Here is a 21,983-nt window from a genome sequence, read left to right on the forward strand (position 1 = left end):
CCACCCAGTGTACTCCCTCCCCCCAGAGGAACCCCCCCCAACATACCAGACGATGACATCGCCTTTGGAGCTCCAAGGAGGATCCTCTGACTGAGTCCAAACTTAAACTAGTCTTTTTACAGCGAGTAAAGTATAGTACCTAGTGATTTCCCTTTCCCCTTTAGTGTATCAATACATTGTGTCACGACATATGTTAAATCAACTTCAATTGTTTATATTGTCCTTAATTCAATTTTCCCCTTTAAAAATTTTTTTTTTTTGATCCAACTGTAATATGAGTATCTTGTCTTACTCCTCACTAATTTTCTTGATTTTCTCTCATTCGACCAAAAAGATTATCTACCTCATCAGGCTGTGAGAAGCTGTAGGTCTTATTTTTCCACATAATTCTAAGTAGAGCGGGGAACCTCATCTGCACATGGGCTCCTAGTGATCTCAATTCTGGCATTCTAGTGCCGAGCTCCCATTGTCTCTGTGCAGTTCTGGCTCCTAGGTCTGACCTGATGAGGTAGGGATTAGACCGGTAACGAAGATCAATTTTTGACAGACATCTCCCTAAAATAAGCTCCTTGACACTGAAAGTTTGAAAATGTACCAATATCTTTCCAGGGGCTTTCCTATCTGTGTGTCTCTTGAAGGGGTCTCTGTGTACTCTTTGGATTTCCGCTCCAGATCTATATCAGGACGGTCTTTTAAGACTCCTTCCCTGAGAAGCCGACAAACAAATCCCTTAATGTCTTCCAGTTCCTCGCCCTCTGGTATCTTCAGAATCCTCAGGTTGTTTCTTCGGGCCTGAGTTTCTAATCTCTCGACATCTGTAACCAGAGATCTATTTTGCGCTCTCAGGGTATCAATATCTTTTGAGTTTCCTTGTACAGATTTACTTAATGCTACCACTTCCGTTTCCAATTTCCCAGTACGACAAATAACATCATCTAGCTTGGACTCCAGAAGGTCGAATCTGTCGTGTATTGTCTTTTGATTGTTCTCAGATATCTCAAATTTAGACATCATGTCCCCCCTTAAAGACTGAAAAAGATGTCTCAATCGGTCGCCATCTTGCTCACTTAATTCTTCTGATCCTCGTCTTGATCTGGAAGAGGCGGGCTCTGGGTTCCTATCTTTATAGGAACCCTGATTCGTGGTTCCTTCTTGGGTTCCTATTGAGCCATTTAGTGAAGGCATAGCTGTTACTAGAGGTTTCTTAGGTCTGGTGTCTTGTGTGCCTAATGCTTTGTCGCAGGTCTGAGTCTTATGGGAAGGGATAGAGGGGGGGAGAGTCTTATGGGAAGAGATAGGGGGAGAGAGGTAGGGAAGTGGAAGAGGGAGTAGAAAGTATGGGGGATGCATTCGAGCTTATATGTTCTGGGTGATTTAATTGAACCTGTTGATGCTCTGAATCTGATGTTACCAAAGTCTCTATACCCCCAACCTCTTCACTTATTGCCCCTCCGTTTAATGGATCCAGCTGCCCGTCTTCCATGTTAAATAGACTTTCCAAAGGCCCAAACCGATTTTTTAAGGGCACTGTAATAGCACTTCCCTCTATTTGTGTAGTAGAACTCGTAGACTGATCCCTAACTTTGAAGTAGGATTTGAGCGAGGGAGTGTTCTTCACCACTTGTTTATCAATAGTAGACCCTTTAGGCTTTTTTACAGTAGTCACCCTTTTGTTTTTTCTTTTGCAGGGGGTTAACGGCATGGGTCTCTCTCTCTCTTCGAAGTCCTGGGCCCCTCCCTCCTTCAACTCTTGCTGAGATCTAAGCTGATACCTGTTCCTCCTTGGAGGGGGGGGGGGGTAGTTCTTGTTTTCAGTGTTTTTGTTTTCAGGCTTGAATTTAAAGCGCCTAGCACAGTTACTGCAGTTGCTATGACTGAGGCTGTGACAGAGGCTGCTATAATAGGCTCTGATTGCCTCTGCTTTTGCCCTGGTGCAACGTCTGGCTCTGAGGGATTCTCAACAGTTTTTGGAGCCTCTTTAGCACAACTACTCTTAACAGGGACCTCTGTAAATGCTTGCTCCATATAACCCTGCCTCATAGAAAAAGGCAGGGGACTTGTTGTTAATCCCTCCTTAACTCCCCACCTTACCGTAGGAGTATAATTGTTCTGTTCTCCGGGTAAAATATTCCGTGTTCCCTCACCCGCCGGACATCTGAGCTCCCTCCACCCAGTGTACTCCCTCCCCCCAGAGGAACGCCCCCAACATACCAGACGATGACATCGCCTTTGGAGCTCCAAGGAGGATCCTCTGACTGAGTCCAAACTTAAACTAGTCTTTTTACAGCGAGTAAAGTATAGTACCTAGTGATTTCCCTTTCCCCTTTAGTGTACCAATACATTGTGTCACGACATATGTTAAATCAACTTCAATAGTTTATATTGTCCTTAAATCAATATTCCCCTTAAAACATTTTTTTTTTTTGACCCAACTGTAATATGAGTATCTTGTCTTACTCCTCACTAATTTTCTTGATTTTCTCTCATACGACCAAAAAGATTATCTACCTCGTCAGGCTGTGAGAAGCTGTAGGTCTTATTTTTCCACATAATTCTAAGTAGAGCGGGGAACCTCATCTGCACATGGGCTCCTAGTGATCTCAATTCTGGCATTCTAGTGCCTAGCTCCCATTGTCTCTGTGCAGTTCTGGCTCCTAGGTCTGACCTGATGAGGTAGGGATTAGACCGGTAACGAAGATCAATTTTTGACAGACATCTCCCTAAAATAAGCTCCTTGACACTGAAAGTTTGAAAATGTACCAATATCTTTCTAGGGGCTTTCCTATCTGTGTGTCTCTTGAAGGGGTCTCTGTGTACTCTTTGGATTTCCGCTCCAGATCTATATCAGGACGGTCTTTTAAGACTCCTTCCCTGAGAAGCCGATAAACAAATCCCTTAATGTCTTACAGTTCCTCACCCTCTGGTATCTTCAGAATCCTCAGGTTGTTTCTTCGGGCCTGAGTTTTTAATCTCTCGACATCTGTAACCAGAGATCTATTTTGCGCTCTCAGGGTATCAATATCTTTTGAGTTTCCTTGTACAGATTTACTTAATGCTACCACTTCCGTTTCCAATTTCCCAGTACGACAAATAACATCATCTAGCTTGGACTCCAGAAGGTCGAATCTGTTGTGTATTGTCTTTTGATTGTTCTCAGATATCTCAAATTTAGACATCATGTCCCCCCTTAAAGACTGTAAAAGATGTCTCAATCGGTCGCCATCTTGCTCACTTAATTCTTCTGATCCTCGTCTTGATCTGGAAGAGGCGGGTGTCACGATTCGCCCTCCCCGACCTCTGGTAAATCACTGCCTGCCCTGTGCTGGGGAAACGGGATGAGAAAACTACATATCCCATGATCCTTTGCACCGCGCGCTCCTATGACGCGACGCAGTGAAGGATTATCAGGAAGTCAGGCGGAAGGAGCGCTGCCGATTATTCCTGCTTGTGCCTTTGGTCGAGTGCTCTGGACTTGTGTTGCAGTATCGTGAAATCGGCAGAGGCAAGTTTTGCTTAGCGCTGGAGAGACACGCCGCCTCTCGCGTGTGGGTTTAGCGCTTGCTCGTCTTCAGAAACTCTTTTGTGGATTACACTGGTGGGGCTTCGGAAGCGCCTACATCGTGGTGTTCCTTGGGTGTTGCCGCTCGTTTTGAGGATTAACTGGAGGGGCTTAGGAAGCGCCCGTGTGTCCTTCCATCGTTCAAGCGCCAGGTTTTTGCTAAGAACCGAGAGGGGCAGTTACAGACCTCTTGTCTTTTCAGAATACGTTTGTTGTGTATTTACAGGGAGCGTCTTGCTCCGGTTAGCGCAGGACACCTTGTTGTTGGTGCCGCCTTAAACTTACAGTACACATGTACCATTTCAAGCGCTTACAGAGCTGGATCTGTAAAGACGCTATCCACATACTTTGAGCTGGGCTTATGATTTGTTTCACTAACTCTTGTATTATAGGGAATGATTGAGAGAGGTCCTGGGGTAGTCGCGTCTTGCACACCCTGAGGTCAGTTATATCAGCATTTCCTCGGAGGAGAAAGACCTTGTTGTTATTTACCACCGTTACCAGGAATGGGATCGTTATTTTGGTTTCATTGAATGGTGTTCTGGGGCAACTTTAAGTTATCGGTATCCTTCATAAGGGTAGGTGTTCATGTTGGCCTAATCATTTGGAAACAAGAAGGGGAGGGAACCAGGGGGTTTGCTAATGATCTCTGCATTGTATTTTCCAGTAATACACCAGGGGATATAGAAGCCGCCCTTAGATCCTTCCTGCATATAGGCACACCTGTGAGATATACAGGTGAGGTAATAGGGGTTTTGGTTACATGATATTTGTCACGGTTGAGGGTATTGCAGTACTTATCCCTTGTTTCTGTGGTTACAGGTTACGGTGACCAGAGCCCAGCTGTTCTCCTCCGGACCCCAACTTTTCCCCCGCTTGATCACCTTAACAGTCTGGGCACAATTACAGTCAGACTTGGGTTGATCTAGAGGTGGGCCCCCTTATAGCATCAACCCCATCCTGAGGAGCATCCTGAACAGAACCTGACAGAGGGCTCTGGGTTCCTATCTTTATAGGAACCCTGATTCGTGGTTCCTTCTTGGGTTCCTATTGAGCCATTTAGTGAAGGCATAGCTGTTACTAGAGGTTTCTTAGGTCTGGTGTCTTGTGTGCCTAATGCTTTGTCGCAGGTCTGAGTCTTATGGGAAGGGATAGAGGGGGGAGAGTCTTATGGGAAGAGATAGGGGTAGAGAGGTAGGGAAGTGGAAGAGGGAGTAGAAAGTATGGGGAATGCATTCGAGCTTATATGTTCTGGGTGATTTAATTGAACCTGTTGATGCTCTGAATCTGATGTTACCAAAGTCTCTATACCCCCAACCTCTTCACTTATTGCCCCTCCATTTAATGGATCCAGCTGCCCGTCTTCCATGTTAAATAGACTTTCCAAAGGCCCAAACCGATTTTTTAAGGGCACTGTAATAGCACTTCCCTCTATTTGTGTAGTAGAATTCGTAGACTGATCCCTAACTTTGAAGTAGGATTTGAGCGAGGGAGTGTTCTTCACCACTTGTTTATCAATAGTAGACCCTTTAGGCTTTTTTACAGTAGTCGCCCTTTTGTTTTTTCTTTTGCAGGGGGTTAATGGCATGGGTCTCTCTCTCTCTTCGAAGTCCAGGGCCCCTCCCTCCTCAACTCTTGCTGAGATCTCAGCTGATACCGGTTCCTCCTTGGAGGGGGGGGGGGGGGGGGGGGGGGGGGGGGTAGTTCTTGTTTTCAGTGTTTTTGTTTTCAGGCTTGAATTTAAAGCGCCTAGCGCAGTTACTGCAGTTGCTATGACTGAGGCTGTGACAGAGGCTGCTATATTAGGCTATGATTGCCTCTGCTTTTGCCCTGGTGCAACGTCTGGCTCTGAGGGATTCTCCACAGTTTTTGGAGCCTCTTTAGCACAACTACTCTTAACAGGGACCTCTGTAAATGCTTGCTCCATATAACCCTGCCTCATAGAAAAAGGCAGGGGACTTGTTGTTAATCCCTCCTTAACTCCCCACCTTACCGTAGGAGTATAATTGTTCTGTTCTCCGGGTAAAACATTCCGTTTTCCCTCACCCGCCGGACATCTGAGCCGGAGTTGAATAAGCGTGAAGCGCGACCTGACCCATAGGCTCCGCCGGCGTTCTCCCAGGCTCCGTGATGAAGGTGATTCCTCCCGCGTCATGCGGGTCCGAGTATGCGCTGGTCCTGGCGCCGCCTGCTGCAACCCCCGCACAAGCTGCCGTTAACCTCACAAAAAAAGGAAGCCTGCTTAGTCTAACCTGGGACGATTTTGGGACGTAATACATCTGCCGCTCACCTTATCATGGGGAAACTCGCGATCTCTCGCCGCTGTGTGACCATAATCTCAGTCATCGGAAAACTCCTCGGTGCTGCCACGACCGGCTCTCAGCCCGCCGCCATGTTCCTCGTGGGCGTGTCCACCAGTTTACTCTGTACTCTCCACCAATTCCCCCTTTCTTGTATAGACCAGACGTACGTTGTGTGCATTCAATGTAGTCAGGGAGCAGTACTTTTCTGGTTGGGTTTTTTCCTACTGTTAGATCCCCTGTGTGTATTGTGAAGTGACAGTACCTCCGCTATGGCGGAGGAGCGTCGCCCCATTGCTTTTGAGCAGTGGAAAGGAAATATAAAATGATAATAACTTTGAGTTATTGTCATTTTATGTTTCCTGTGTGGGCGGGGCTGTACTTCTCACGAGCGGGGCAGGGAGAAGTTGTTTCCCACTCTTAAATGGGCAGTGACTGTTTGGTCGGCCCTCTCTGCACACTTTTCCTGTTCTCCATGCAGGCTGCATTACAGTCTGCATGGAGAACAAACCTAGGCTCCCATTCCCTGGTTGAGGGTCGAACCAGGATGCTCAAAACCAATCACAATGCTGCATTGCAGCGTTGTGATTGGTATGGGGTGCCTGGGTGCTTATCAATCATACACAAGGAGATGATGGACAGAGCGCTGAAACTTTACAGACACTCACCCCCAGTCAAACATCTGGGTTGAATCCAGCCTTGTTCTATAGCTCACTTCGCCACCCCAGTTCAAACACAGCTATATGCAAATCAGTCTTGATCCTGTGCCTCATGGGACCAGTCCAGCCCGAACTGCCAAGCCATGCCTACCCTGGACCGGAAACAAGCATCCTGGGACTGGTTTCGGGCTAACAGCACTCATCAGCCAGGCTAGCTTGAATCCAGTGGCAAAGTGAGCAAGGGACCCCCATGGTAAGTGGCAAACCTTATCAATTAAAGGTGTTGCCGTTCGGAGTAATCACTGGCCCCAGAGTGTTTACAAAATGTTTAGTAGTGTTCCCATACCTGAACGACTACTTGATCACAAGCTTACTTCACCAGCAGTGCCTCGCACACACACAGGCCATCATAAACCTCTTACACGACCTGGTGTTCACCATCAACGCCACCAAGTCCCACCTTCAGCCCCTCCAAATTCAGCCCTATCTAAGGGCTGTCCTCAACTCGGTCACTGGCAGGACCTATCCTGATCCCGCAGTGGTTCAGGCCTTTCTAGGCATTTCTTCCTCTTTTATTAGCCAGATCACTAGGTTACAGTCAAAAAAGTGATGCTCCTTCTGGTAATGATGGCCTCCTGCATTCCTAGGGAGCATTCCTAAAGCTGTAAGATGCAAAACAGCTACATGGTCCACACCACACTCTTTTCCTGAACACTATTGTGTGGGTGTACTGGCTTGCCAGCAAGCTAATGTTGGCCAGGCTGTACTTTGTACACTTTTTCAGTCCTCTACAACACCTTAAGGCTAGGCGCTGCTTAGAGGAGGACTGATTTGCAGTCTATGCACAGCAAACAAATGATGGACGGAATGCTGACAATGCAAACATTTTCCCCCAGTCAAAAGATCTGGGTTAAATCCAATGTTGTTTTGCCCACTAAGCACCCCAGTTTGGACCCAGCCATATGCAAATCAGTCTTGACCCTGTGCCCCATGGGAACAGTCCAGACCGAACTGCCAGGCTAGGTCCTCCCTGGACCGGAAACAAGCATCCTGGGACCGGTTTCAGGGTACGTCACTGGGGTGGTGTGGTGAGCAAAAGAATGATGGATTAAACCCAGATCCTTGTGACTTGGGTTGAATGTTTGCATTGTCCCGCATTCCGTCCATCAATTGTTTCTTTAGCATATGTTGCCCTAAGTGGTAAGGGTATTCCCAGACGTGGGTCCCGTGCTCACTACACCACTGGATTCAAGCTATCCTGGCTGATGAAGGGTGATGCCCTGAAACAGGTCCCAGGATGCTTGTTTCTGGTCCAGGGAGGACCTGGCTTTGCAGTTCGTTCTGGACGGGTCCCACAAGGCACGGGGTTAAGACTGATTTGCATATGAAACAAAGTATTGTTCCAGAGCAAAGGAAAAATTGACATTCAAAGTTAGATCATATCAAACTATCAGTCCAATAAAGTTTCCGGATTCAAAGTATTCTCAAAAGGTTATCTTCTTTATTTGCTTGTTTCCTTTATTCTTATCATATTTGTAGATGTATTACACACAACTTTTTGGTGATAGGTAGGTATAGATGACATCACCAAATGTAGCCAATAGCCATAGCCGACATCTCGGGGAAAATCACCCGTCTACTTCCTCTAGGCAAGCACAAATCTCAGTACACAAATTCACCACATTCCAGGTAAAACCAGTGTGTGGTCCCAAATTACATGGGTCTAAAACAATATATTTCAAATACGGTATATATCCTACAGTGTTCTGACATATTGTGTGAATAAAAATTTCAATCGGACAATTAGTCTGGTCCGGGTAAGTGTAGATAGAAAGAGTTCACAAAAAGGAGAGTACTTCTGCCATCAACCCCGGTCCGTAAATCATCTGTATTTACAATGTACTCCTGTGTTACACCAAGAAGGGCAGGTTCCCTCACCTGTGGGAGCCCGAGCCTCGGTCTCACCTTGACACTCGTAAGCAAGAGAGTTAAGATTCCTGTGTCAGCTCACCAGAGACACGCCTGCCATGAATCTCTTCTGCACGGTCTTTCCACCGTCTCATAAGGGCACAAGGGGCGCCTGCTCAAGCGCCTGTCATCAGTAGTTTCACTCTCTCTATCACGTGCCTCCTTCTACTGTCTATGTTATCAAATGTGTAAAAGTCATGTAGTTTATTAGCATCATCTGCTCTATAACATTGTGAGCTAAGCTACATTGGTTAGTTTTGTGAGTACTAACTTCTTCACTTGTTTATTAGCATGACCCAGACTTGGAGTAGGCTGAGAGAGGGATATTTATTTCACATCTGCATTGGGAGTAGGCGCTATAGAGCAACTCGAATTCTGTCCTCCCTGAAAGTTGACAAGGGCTGAAATCTAGTAGTACTGCCCAGATCTCTGCATTGTGAGTAGGCACTATAGAGTGGCTAAGCCGCCTAAGCCTCAATTCCCTTGGGAACGAATGCCACCGATCTCACACTAGTGCCTGGATATCTGCTTTGGGAATAGGCGCTATGAAGCAGCTCTGCCTCTGTCCTCCTTGCGGAAGATGAGGGCTTCACTCATCTCACACTAGTACCTAGATATCTCCTTTGGGAATAGACACTATGAAGTGGCTTGGAGTCTTTCCTTCTAGTGGTAGATGAGGGCTCCTCTCATCTCACACTAGTGCCTAAATATCTGCTTTGGGAGTAGGTGCTATAAAGCAGCTTATTCATTATCCTCCTAGCTATAGATGTGGGCTCCCCTCATTTCACACTAGTGCCTAGATATCTGATTTGGGAATAGGCGCTATAAAGCAGCTCCGCCTCTGTCCTCCTAGTGGTAGATGTGGGCTCCACCCATCTTACACCAGTGCCTAGATATCTGCAGTACAGTAGAAGGCCCGGCTCTAGTTGGTGGGCCGGGACCCCTTGGGCCCATCAAACGACAACATAAACAAGCTTGTCCACTTGCCTCATTTTTATTCTGTTTCACGTTTGCCTACAGTTCGTGTTTTTTGTCTCCTCAGCGCGTTTGCAGGACACAAAGCAATGAATCTGGGCGCCTCCTGTCGGTGTGATGGGGCAGTCACAGTGTAGTGAAGCTGAGTCTATTATCCCAAGGCCTGGGGTTTCGAGGTGCTCTGCCAGCAGGGAGCTAGCTGCATGATAAAAAAACAAGCATTGCTATAGCCAATAGGTCTCGCCTTTGGGACCTTATAAATGTTTAGTTATCCAGCACAATACCCTTGGTGCAACAACTTCAACTGTTGCATGGCTAAACACATATAAGGTCCCAAAGACGAGACCTATTGGCTATGCCAATGCTTGTTATATATAGAAAGAGAAGGGAACCCAAGGGCTGTTTTGGGAGGATGAGGAATGGCACTTTCTTTATGGATTTCCCTTGACATTTCTGCACACCATACACATCAGCTAGTATTGGTGTAAATAGATGGTAGCAATCTTGCCCAGCATTCAATTTGATTTAAAAGCAAATTTAAGCTTTTCTTTCGTTGGTCTATGAGGTCAATTTATAACCCCCAGTTATATTTTTAAGCCGCTATCAACAATACCGGATTCAAAACCAAGTTATTTACTGTTCTGGTAAGCACTGATTGGGCCATCAGCACATGGTCTGCAGATATGTATGAGATATTATGCATGACACTAGATAAACTTGTATCTCCTCCATCTTTTCACCTATCCCTCGAGTCATTGACTTGGGAATGATTGCAACTCTGTGCCTGTATTGACTACCCTCTGAAGTGCCTTCAGTTCATAAGTGCAGATCTACAGCAGAAAACAGAATCCTCTCCGTGCTCTTCAGGTGCTTTGACTGATTTCTCTCAGCATGGTTCTGGCACTCTGCTCTCTCGTGGAGAGCAGACAGCCAGTTCAGAAGTAGGGAATCGAAAAAGGAAGAGATTGTGGCATATGCTATTTATTACCATTGTTGAATGTAGGGAGAGGTAATGACTCACGAGAGGCTTGTAAAAACTCATTCAAACTGTTATTATCACAGTACAGAGGTATTGATAACCGTGCACAATAGGGGTTGGGTGCAGGGCATAGCCTTTTGGAAAGTGTCATACAGATTTGTCTCAAATAACACCAGCTATTAAGGAAATAAAGCAGAACTTTTTCAGTGGAAACTCTGACCTAACCTTAACTTAATATAATAAATATTCACTTAAAAAACACAAAGGTTACAGTGACGTTATAGTTAGGCTCAGATTTCACTCATACAAAACCATTAAAATTCAGCAGTTATAGTTACCTGAGCTAACTATAACTTACGCTCCACAATGCACTGTTTATGACCTCACATATTACATCACTCATGACATGGTCAGTGGCATAACTGATAACATCTCAAATGACATCACTATTGACATCATCCAGTGAGTGTGTTTAGGAAACCTTTCTGAGACTTAAAGATATATATACTAATCTATTGCATAAGTTAAATTATTATACTTTTTCTACTACTAATGAGTGATACTGTTTCTAACATATGTCATCTGAGTCTCTATGTGACTGCATCAGTGTAGGAGTGGCTGTATAGGTGTGTGAGTGTGTATGTTTGTGTGTTTGTGGCTGTATGAGTGAGTAAGCGACTGTGTGAATGGCTGTATTGGTGAGTGAGCAGGTGTGTGAGGGGCTTTGTTAGTGACTCTATGGGTTGGTCAGCGAGTGTGTGTGTGTGGGTGACTGTATTGGTGAGTGAGTAGCTGTGTGAATGGTTCTATATGGGTGGATGAGTGGTTTTGTGAGTGGCTGTATTGGTGACTGAGTGGCTGTGTGAGTAACTCTTTTGGTGAGTGAGTGGGCGTGTGTGTGTGTATTCGCGAATGAGTGGCTGAGTGGTTGTGTGGTTAAGTGAGTCGGTGTGTGAGTAGCTGTATTGTTCAGTCAGTATCTGTATGAGTGGCATTATAAGTGAGTGTAAATGGGGTTCTAAGTGGTTTTGCAAAAGAGTGAATGTATGTGTGACTGGCTATTTGGGTGAGTAAGTAGCTCTCTTAGTAGTTGTATGGGTGGATGAGTGGATGTGTGAATGGCTGTTTGGTGTGAGTGAGTGGTTGTGTGAGTGGCTGTATGGACGGGCAGTTTGACTGTATATTTGTAATTGTATGGGTCTGTGAATGGGTATGTGAGTGGTTGTGTGGGTGTGTGAGTGGTACTGTGGATGATGTCATCAGTGATGTCACTTGAGATGTGTTGAGGGCTCCAGGGAGAGCGTTCCATATCCTGGAAGCGTTGCCAGAAAACGATCGGTATTGGGTGGTTTTCTTTTTTATTTTTGGCGAATGAGAAGGAGTGAGTTTGAGCTTCTCAGTGTTCTGGCTTGACCTGCTCTTACCAGTTTGTTGTTCAGGTAGTTGGGGGCCAGAGAGTGGAGGGCTTTGTGTGTGATGCAGGCCAGCTTGTAAATACATCTCCCTTCCATGGGAAGCACTGCCCTTAGAGGAGCTAAGTGAGCTTTTGGAGTTCCTGTAAGGATGGCATTCCCGAAGTTGATTTTATAGAGAACCGGGGATTGAACTACTGTCTTGATGTCATCATGGGGAAGAAAAGGTTTCAATTTCTTGAGGTGTTTTAGAGAGAAAGGAGCACTTTTTGCAGTGTTTTTGATGTGATGAGGGTTCTTGTCAAGGGTAATGCCTAGAGACTTAACTGAGTCGAATAGAACGAGGGGGCAGTTTAGGGCACCCAGATTCTTGAGCCACTCTTGGATAGGACGATGGTTGCTTTTTGGAGAGAATAGGATCAGCTCCGTTTTATCTGGGTTGAGCTTTAAGTGGTTGACGTTGGACAAAGTTTGGATCTCCGTTAGAGTGGTATTAAAGTGTTGGATGTCATCGGGGGCTTCATTTTGAAATAGATTTAAGTGTCATCCGCGTAAAGGTGGTAACACACTCCAGCTTTTTTCAAGATGATTGTGAGGGGCTCCATGAAGAGATTGAAGAGGGACGGGGAGAGGATTGAGCCTTGTGGTACCCCAAGTGTGACTTTTGTTGGCTTCGAGAGACAGGAGTTGATTTTAATTTGTTGTGAGTGATGTTGGAGGAAAGAGGTGAACCATTTTAGTATTTTAGTACATTACCATTTATGCCGGAGCGCTTTGACAAGTTCTCCAGAAGAGCTGGATGATTTACCGTGTCGAATGCCGCAGATAGATCAATAAGGATGAGTAGGCATTCATCACCATCATCTAAGGATTTGCGAATCTGCCGTCCGAGACATTGAGTATGGCTGTTTCTGTGCGACAGCCTTTCCCGAATCCCGATTGAAAGGTGTTGAGGAGGTTGAACTCATCAATGTGTTTATTGAGTTAGTGGAGAACACATGACTCCAATGTTTTTGCAAGGAATGGGAGGTTTGAGATAGGTCTGAGGTTGTTAAGCCCCTTGTTTCTTGAGAATGGGCGTGATTTGTCCTAGTTGAAGTGAGTCAGGAAAACAGCCTGAGGTGAGAGAGGCGTTGATGATTTTTGTCCAGAAAGGGGAAATGGTGTGGTTGAATTATTTTTATTATTGTGGAAGGGAGGGGGCCTATGGTGTGGGAGGAAGGTTTTAGATTAGAAATTATCTTGAAGACCTCGTTTTTCCGCCATTAGCTCAAAGTCGGACCAGTGCGCATTGTTTTTTAGCTGGAGGCCGGTCTGATTGTCCTTATACAGAACTCTTTCTGCGTGGTCAAGGGAAGCAGAAGGGGGGCAGGTTATGAGGGAAGGGTTTGCGGTTTGTATGAAGGATTGATCAATTTTAGAGACTTTATTAGTGAAGAAGGTAGCAATTTCTTCACATCGCTCATTTGTGGCTTCGATATCTTGAGAGGGAGTGCCGTTAGTTTGGCTTTTGACAATGCTGAAGAGTTCTCTTGGTCTGTTTTTTGCCAGATCTAGTTGGCTGCGGAAAAAGGGCGCCTTTGTGTGCCTGCCGAGCAGATCTATGTTGCGTCAGGTGTAAGGTCGAGGGGTTAAGCCTCCAAGCCCTTTCCGTTTGTCTGAGTTGACGCCGTTCATCGTTTAGCTCCACGTTAAACCAGGGTTTCGATTTGTTTCGCCTCTGTTGTTTGAGTTTGAGTGGAGCTACTTTGTCTAAAACCTCTGTCATTTTTTAGTTAAAGTGTGTAGTGAGGTCATCAGTTGTCCATGATGAGGGATGGAGTTGCAGATGGGAATGAATCATGGATTCAAGTTCGGATAAAGGGACTTTTTTGATGTTTCTGGTCAAGAGTTTAGGTATGACGTCACCAATAGGTTGGTGGCTGACAGGTGTGTCAATCCTGAACAGAATGAGGTGGTAGTCAGACCAGTCAATGAGAGAAATCGCTCTCAGTGAGACCATTTCATTGTTGTAATGTTAGTGTTGCACCTTTGATGTGAGTTGGCTTATTGCAGAGTTGTTTGAGGTTGTGTATTTCCAGAAGGTTGGATAGGTTGAGGACAGTGGAGTCTTTTGGGCCGTTCCAGTGGATATTGAGGTCACCCAGGAACACGTCTTTGGTATCTGTCAATGAGAACCATGTTATTAGGTCTGTTAGTTATTCGGGAAAAAGAGAACGTTCTCCAGGCGGACGGTAGATGGTGTGGAATTTGATGGATGAGGGGCCCTTGGTGGTGAGTTTGACACCCAGGTATTCAAACGATAGGTATTCTGCAGGTTTGAGATTGGTAATCTGTATTCCAGCTTTGTGGATGATGGCTAGTCCTCCCCCCATTTTGATTGGCCTGTCTTGTCTGATTATGTTGTACCCTGGGGGGTGAGAATGTCAAGGATGGGGGTAGAGTGGACATTGAGCCAGGATTCAGTGAGGAAAGCGATGTCAATTTCTTCAGTGAGAAGAGCTTCAGCAATGTGAGTAGCGTGTTGTACTGCTGATCTGCAGTTTAGGAGCATACAAGAGAGAGGACGGGAAGCCTCGATGATGGGGTAGTTAGGTGGATAGAGGTGTATTGACCAGGGGGTCTAGGCGAGTGGACAGTATTAGGGATTCTGTTAGTGCCAATAATAACAGGGATGTGGATTGGGCAGACTTCTGTTTGGAAGCAAGGTAAGAGTCATTGATCTCATTTGGTTTCGGTACCGAAAAGGGCTGGCTATCCCAGTTGGGTCTAAGTGCCTGACTCGCTGCTGGAATGGGGGGTCGAGGGTGCTCTGGGGGACCATGGGAGGTGTATTGAGTGGGGCCATGAGAGGTGTGTTGAGTGGGGTAGGGGCAGAAATACCCAGGGGGAGGGAGCACGGTGGCTTGGCTCTGTTGAGGAGGTTTTCCTGTAAGTGAAGGAAATCAGCAGTAAGGGAGTTAATTGTCATCTCCATTCGGTTCAGTTGCTGTGTTATTGATCTGAAAAAGTTTGAGGTTTTAAGCAGGGGTCGAGACTGACTTGGGTCTATGGAGGGAGATTTAACAGGGGTCAGGGATAGGATGGAGTCCCTGGGATTAGGAGAGGGGAGAGGTTGTACATATGGAGCCGGATTTGTCATGTTCCCATTCGAGGAGTTCAGAGGAGGAGAAGTGGGACTAGTGTCCAGGTGAAGAGGGAGAGAAGTTCTATGCAGGGCGTCCGAGTTCTGGGTCATGTCAGAGAGATTAGCGGTGGAGGTAGGTTGTGCATGAGGGAGTGCGGCAGCGGAAGGGGAGTGTGCAGAGGAAGGAGGGGGAGAGAGATCATAGGATTGGAAATGGCGTTAGATCCGGGGGGAGTCAGGGTCAGGGGAACAGGGACTGTGTAGGGGGTCAGGGAAGATTGTGAGGGAGGGTTCAGATTATCAGGGGTAGGGAGGGGAGTGTCTGAGGGGATTTCAGTCGCAGAAGGGCTAAGGTTAGAGACCAAACTGTCAAGATTGGCCTTGGGGGGATTGATAGTTGCGAGTTTGTCGCTCCTGGTGTGCTCAGTTAATGTGATATTGGTGGGTGTTTGGCAACGGAGAGTAATAATTGGGGTAGTGGGATTGTAGTGAGTGATGGTGGATGTCCATGAGTTGAAGAGAGGATCTTCAGGGCAGGGAGATTGGAACAGTTCCACGTTATTAGTGAGGGTGGAGAGGGATGGGGGAGATAGGGTTTGAAGGCTCAGTTGAGTTAACACGGAGAGAAGTGTGGGGAAGTGGCGGTCAAAAGTTGTGAGGTCAGGGTCGGTGGCCTGTATGAGAATGGTTCCAGTTCTGTAGATGTAAATGGTGAGTGCTAAGTACTGGAAACAGAAGTTGACTAATGTACTGTGTTGTAAAAAGGTGTGCCTCCAAGTCTTTCCTAAATTGAAGCAGGATTGGGGAGAGCCTAATTAATACAAAGATGTTACTTCTGATCTTAGCTGCAAATGTGCTAAGAGTCATCTGAGCTGATGAGCTTGTCAGCCAGAAATGCAGGGTGCTGGTATTGAAGATGGCTCGTTCCACCAATGGTGATGAGGGTGATGTGGGCATTTCTCTTCATGTCCTGGATGAGATCTGCTGCTGTGTTGAGGATGCCCTTAAGGGAGCCAGGCTGTAGTGTGTGATGCAATGGATGGATGTGTTTCCACCATCAAGAGGTGAGAGTATGAGTGCTTGTACAGCAGTTCAGAAGTCGCTTTCTGTGAGGAATGGTGCATGTTTTTTTATTTTGGACAAATGACATTAGGTTGTCTTAGTTTCCTTAATACTGTATTATTTGAGATTGTTGTTAATGTCTAGGGTGAATCCAAGTGACTTGGCACTGTGCTAAAGTTGGGATTTGTATCTGTCCAGGTCCATATTTAGCCAGGTTTGGATATGATATCTATTATTCGTGGCAAATAACAGAAAATCCGACTTCAGGTGGGTGTTGGGCATCCAGACCTGGAGCAGTTTTTGAGTTGCAGGAAGTCAGAAGCAGAGGAGACCATCAAACAGAACTGTGTATCATTGGCACATTGACAAATTATTTGTGAGCAGACTTCTAAGGACCTTCATGTAGAGCTGAACGATTACAGGGGACCTGATGGAACATCTGGGGACTCTGGAGGTGGTAGGGTTTTCTGGGACATTGAGTGCCAATTGATCAAACTTGCGTCAGATGGATAAAAAGAAAGCCAGCCAGTAAAGGAGGTTTCCAGTGAAATCTGCTCGAGCCTTCATGGTGCCATAGGCAGTTCAGAGGTCCAGCACTATCTGGCGGCAAGGGTTTTTTATGTGCGAGGGCTTTATCGTGCAGTGCTTAAACATGATCTGATAAAGGTGTACGATGGGAGAATGAGCTTCTCGCTGTGAAGGTTACGCGTTCAGGTTTGTAGTCCTAACCGTGTTCACTATCTGTGCTTGAGAAGGGTGTTTGCTGGGTCCCTTTCAGTACATCCGACGGGTCTCCTTCCAGACAGACGTCATTGTGTGACTATGAATGTGATCGGTATCAGCAGGAGGTACATTCACATTAAGCCTGACTACTAAGACAGAAAGGGGATCCCTGCTCTTGCTGATGATTCCACTCACTAATGCCACTTCTCAGTATGTCGAGGAGTTGTATCAAAGTGAAGCCAGCTTCTTTTTCAGTCATGAGTGTTTAATGTTCGCACAGTGAGCAAAATGTGTCATATGCTGAGTTTCCAGGAAGACTGCCAGGCCAGCCTTCTACTCCACTCCATAAAATGCAAACTATGTATTTAAAAGAAGCATTTAAACGCACCCACACACGCACACACGCACAACAAGCCCCAGCCTTTCTATCCTGGGTTTGTTGTCACCCCAGTGCAGCACATGCCACGCACCGACAGCACGCACATGCTTCATAGCACGTGCGGGTTGTTCTTCCTTTTAGTGTTTCCGCTCACAGGCGCTTCAAACAGTGATGACTTTCCGCACGCACAGTTGAGCGCGCGCAGGCATCCACACTGCGGCCCAAATATGGCGCTTTAACGGCTTCCCCGAAACCTAAACATATTGCCTGCGAGCAGATTTATAAACTAAACCAAGCATTTCTTTCTCACAGTGAGGCTTACTTCTTTCTCCCTGTCTCTCTTTCCCTCTAGTTCCTCTGCGAGTGACCTCTCCGGCTTTGACCACGGCTATTTGAGGAGGAGCCCCGACCAGTACAGCTCCCGAGGCAGCATGGAAAGCCTGGACCACCCGCCTCCTGGCTGCCCCTGTCATCTTTCTCCAGCCAAATCCACCAATAGCATTGACCAGTTTTCCCAGCTCCACCACAAGAGGGACTCGGCCTACAGCTCTTTCTCCACCAACTCAAGCATCCCAGAATACCAGCTCTCCCCCTTCTGCAAGGAGCGCTCATTTTCCATGGAAAATATGCACTCTCGCTGCAGTCCACACGAGAGGATGAAGCAGGCAGACATCAAATATATCAAGACAGTGTACGATGCGCAGAAGGGGGTCTCGAAGGAGTATGAGGTGCACTCATCCTCTCTGCTTAAGAACCGTGAGGGGCAAAGACAGTCTGGAGGCCGTGGCACAGACAGATCGCAAGGGGTGACCAGGGTGTGTGGGGTTCCTGCTTGGAATCCACACAATCAAAGCATGTCAGAAAGTGACAACATTCTTAAAGACGTCCCTCTGCCACCAGCCCGTAGTGACAGTTATGCAGCCATTAAGCACAGTGAGATGCCTGGTTCCTGGTTAAACCCTGACCACAGCAGATCTTACCAAACTCAGTCAGTCTTGGTTTGCTCCCAGCCAATGACCTGCTCTGCTCCTAGCTCAGGGCGGCAACCACTGAAAACTCCCTTGGCTGCAGGCCAACTGCCCCCAATGTTCGAAGTCAGCCCAGAGAGCGACTGGCCAGTGAAATCCAAACGGAAGTCCTTGCAGGCGCCACAACCAGGACAACCCATGTTTCCCACAGGCGTGTACCCCGTTCCTGTGCCAGAGCCACACTTTGCCCAGGTCCCTCAGAATTTATCAAGCAGTAACGGGACACTCTATCCAGCCTTGGCCAAGGAGAGTGGATATGCACCTTACCCTCCAGTCTCACCCTCAGAGCCACCAAACAACACAGAGCACCCCAGCCAGGCCTCTAACAGACTCACAGGTTCTTGTGATCTTGCAGGTGCTCAGATGAGGTTGGCAAAACAAGACGCTATCGCAGTGTTTGCTCAGTATAGACCTCATTTACCACAAAACGTCAACGTTCCCACAAGTTCTTCACAAAGGAGTAAAGGTGAATCAGATCTACTTAACAATCAATGCCAAGAGAGCAGTGAGATTACTAACCAAGGAGTTTATCCACCCTGCAATGTAAGAACTAAACAAACACATCAGAGGTCAGCCAGTGAAAGCAAAGGGCCTCTCCAGCCTCTTGAACACTGGCGATCGGAGGTCCAGGAGGAAAGAGAGACTAACCTGTGGAGGAGAGAACGTAATTCTGTGGATCAGACTTATTGGGCCTCTGAGAAGAACAAGCAAATCATCTTAGAAACTAACCAGGGCATGGGTAGAAGGCGGCGGAGCATGGAAATAAAAGAGCTGCAGCAACGAGAGGGGAATTTGGTTGCTAAACAGAGAGATGATGAAAAGGAACAAGCCAATAAACAGTTGACTGGTTTGGACACACAAAGCTTTATGAGGAACAATGATGGGACAGTGTGTACTGTGCCGCTGCACAATTCTCAGCCAAAGTGTGATCAACCTTCTTCCCCATTAGAGATGAAAACCTATGAGTTTGGCAGGAGTCGCCTAAGCTCCAGCAGCAGCCAAAGTTCCCAAGGTTTGCAATTTGGAAAGGCAGATGGAAGCAGGACACGCTGCTCTGTGCTTGAAAAGATCAGCAAGATAGAGCAGCGTGAGCAGGAGTGTCAGAGACAACACAGCACAGGCGTGGCCCGCCAGCCTTACAGCAATGGAAACAACAGGTCAAGCCAGTCCTCAAGCGCGAGAAGCTCTTTAAACAGTATCGAAGACCTCAAGAGCAAGTTCGCTTTTACTGAACAGCCTCACATGAGTGAAAGAACAAGGTCAGCCAGCACAACAGCCTTTGAAAAGACTCCACATTCACAGCACCTGCGCAGGACTGGGAGAGGGAGATCTGAGGAGGCTCAGTGGCACCCTACGGGTGAACAGCCGCCAGGAAGACTCTCAGCTAAGATCGAGGACCATGGATTGGATTCCCAAAAACAAGAGCAAGGGAGGGTAGACCTGCAGGGGAGCAAAGGCACATCAAGACCGACACATTCTGAAGACCAAGTGAAGCACTGGAAAGATGATACCAAAGACATCCCTGGATCACAGCGGGATCATCTGTCCAACAGGACGTACAGAAATAGCATCAAAGATGCTCAGTCAAAAGTCTTGCGGGCCACGTCGTTCCGGCGCAAAGATTTGGACATTAATACTTCATTTGTGAACAAATCAAAAAACAGTACACCAAGGCCAAACTCTGCATGTGAAGATAGCAAACATTCCAGCACATCCCCTCATGCACCAAAGGAAAGACATAGCGTAACACCCACAGAGACATGTACAGCTGCACAGGAATACACTAGCAAAGAGCACCAAGTAGCAAGAATAGGAGGGAGAAAGCGAATGACTGCAGAGCAGAAAAAGAGGTCCTACTCTGAACCTGAGAAGATGAATGAGGTTGGAGTCTCTGATAGTGAGTCTACTTCTCGCAGCAGTGAGGAGAAAGGGACGCCGTTCACCTTTCCAGAAAGCACTGTGGCAGACCGAAGGCGGATTTTTGAAAGAGAGACAAAGACCTGCTCAACCATTAATCTATCAAGGCCGGAGCTTAAGCAGCTTCAGCAGAATGCCCTTGCGGATTATATTGAACGTAAAACTGGGAAGCGCCCTTCTTCTCAGGAGACTACGTTTTTGAAGGAACGTTCTCAAAGCTCATATTTTCAAACAAGCATGCAGGACAACGAGAGCCTCTCTTCCGCCTCAAGCATGAACTCACTTCAGGACCAGAGTGTTCTTAACCGCTGGCGAAATCCTCCAGAACAGCCCAGCATGAAAGGCCGGGTCTCATCCACACTGCCACCGGGGCTGACGGGCTGCTTTGACCTCAACAGCTTTGAGCAGAAGACAGAACACCAGGAAAGTAGATGCAGGAGCAGTTCCTTTGCAAACCTACAGATAAGAGACAAACAACCAGAGTACAGGCCAAGATTGGAGCCCAGCAGAGGCCATCAAATAGATTCTTATGAGCAAATTGGCCAAGCTAATTTCACCAAAAATAAGCATGCAGTCGAGCGGCGTTCACCATCTACAAATTCTGGGAAATCGGTATCAGCGGAAGATTTGCTCGAACGATCAGGGGAGCAAACATTCCTGTTGCATGTGAGATCTAACTCCTCCCCTTCAACTGATACGAAAAGCCAGGTATGCACAATTAATTATTCTTAATTCGTCACTGTGTTTTATGTTTTTGGAACCAAGGCATTATAATGAGTGTTGTGGACAGACCATGATAGCACCGTCATCGTGGAATATTGTCTATGAAATGCCAGGATTAGCAGTACATTAGTCTACATGAGCATTGCCTGATGTCACATTGCTCCTGTTCAGAAGAAAAAAGGTTTCCAGTATTAAATGCTAGTGTTACACGGACTACGAATTCACCATGTGGTGGAGGTCCACTCACTGCATTATGAGTACGCCGTTTGCACCTCCACTGGACCCCTGCAACCGCTGGGGATCCCTGATCCCGCTGCGGTCTGAAGCAGCAATATGCTTGCAGTGCTGCTGTGGCACAGCTGAGCATATTAAGAGTTGCCTCACTGACCCTATCCACGGCAGTAATATCGCCATGGCAAGCGTGGCAGTGAGGCAACTCCTCTGTGCTTGAGGGTGCATGCAGAGGGCACATGTTGTACCCCCTGTAGTTCTGCACCCCCAGTTCCCGCATGGGAAGAAATGCACAGCATGGTGCATTTCTTCCAAGCAGGAACGTGCTTCGGCGGTCTTGTGGCACTGCCTTTCTATGGCTCTCCTTTGAGCCTTAGAGAAGCACCTCCTCAGCACACACCGCCCACCAGAATTAAACTCGTAATCCTGCACGTTGTCTGACTTTGATGGTTTTTGGTGCCCCGCAGGAAGACCACAAAACTTGTAATGAGGCCTTAGGTGTTCTAGTGTATCTACTTCTTGTGATTCGTTTACTGCTTGCTTGATGCAGGCTCTGTCTCATATTAGATGTAATGAATGCAGCATAGTTCTGCCGTCATGGTAGGTACTGGTGATGCCCAACCTTTGCATTTGACTCCTTGTGAAGAGGGGTCCTGAACAGATGGCAATTCTGATATTGATGTGAAAGGTGATGGTTCAAGTCATGTAAAATGGCTGCTTCTTATGACAATGTGCAAAGTGAATTTCAAGTTAATGTTTCCAAAAAGAGTCTATTGTAACTGTGTCAAAATGAAATTGTGCAAAATATAACATTGACTTTATAAGAGGTTCCCTTTCACAAGAATGAAAGCATTTCACTTTCTTCTTTGGACGATACCCCAAACTAACGAAGGATAAATTACTTTAACAATATACTCGTTGATAATTCTTAGTTATTGTAA

General features: G+C 46.7%; 1 protein-coding gene across 2 annotated transcripts in view; it reads left to right on the forward strand.

Moving 5' to 3' along the window:
- Nucleotides 1–21,983, forward strand: part of SHROOM3 (shroom family member 3) — a 433,148-nt gene that overhangs the window by 188,108 nt on the left and 223,057 nt on the right. For both annotated transcript variants that reach the window (XM_086961784.1, XM_086961785.1), the window contains exon 4: nucleotides 17,496–20,796. In XM_086961784.1, the coding sequence (XP_086817910.1) occupies nucleotides 17,496–20,796 (3,301 nt within the window). The remainder of the gene's footprint in view (nucleotides 1–17,495; nucleotides 20,797–21,983) is intronic.

This window comes from Lissotriton vulgaris, chromosome 3_1, assembly GCF_964263255.1.
Source record: "Lissotriton vulgaris chromosome 3_1, aLisVul1.2, whole genome shotgun sequence".
NCBI classification, from domain to species: Eukaryota; Metazoa; Chordata; class Amphibia; order Caudata; family Salamandridae; genus Lissotriton; species Lissotriton vulgaris.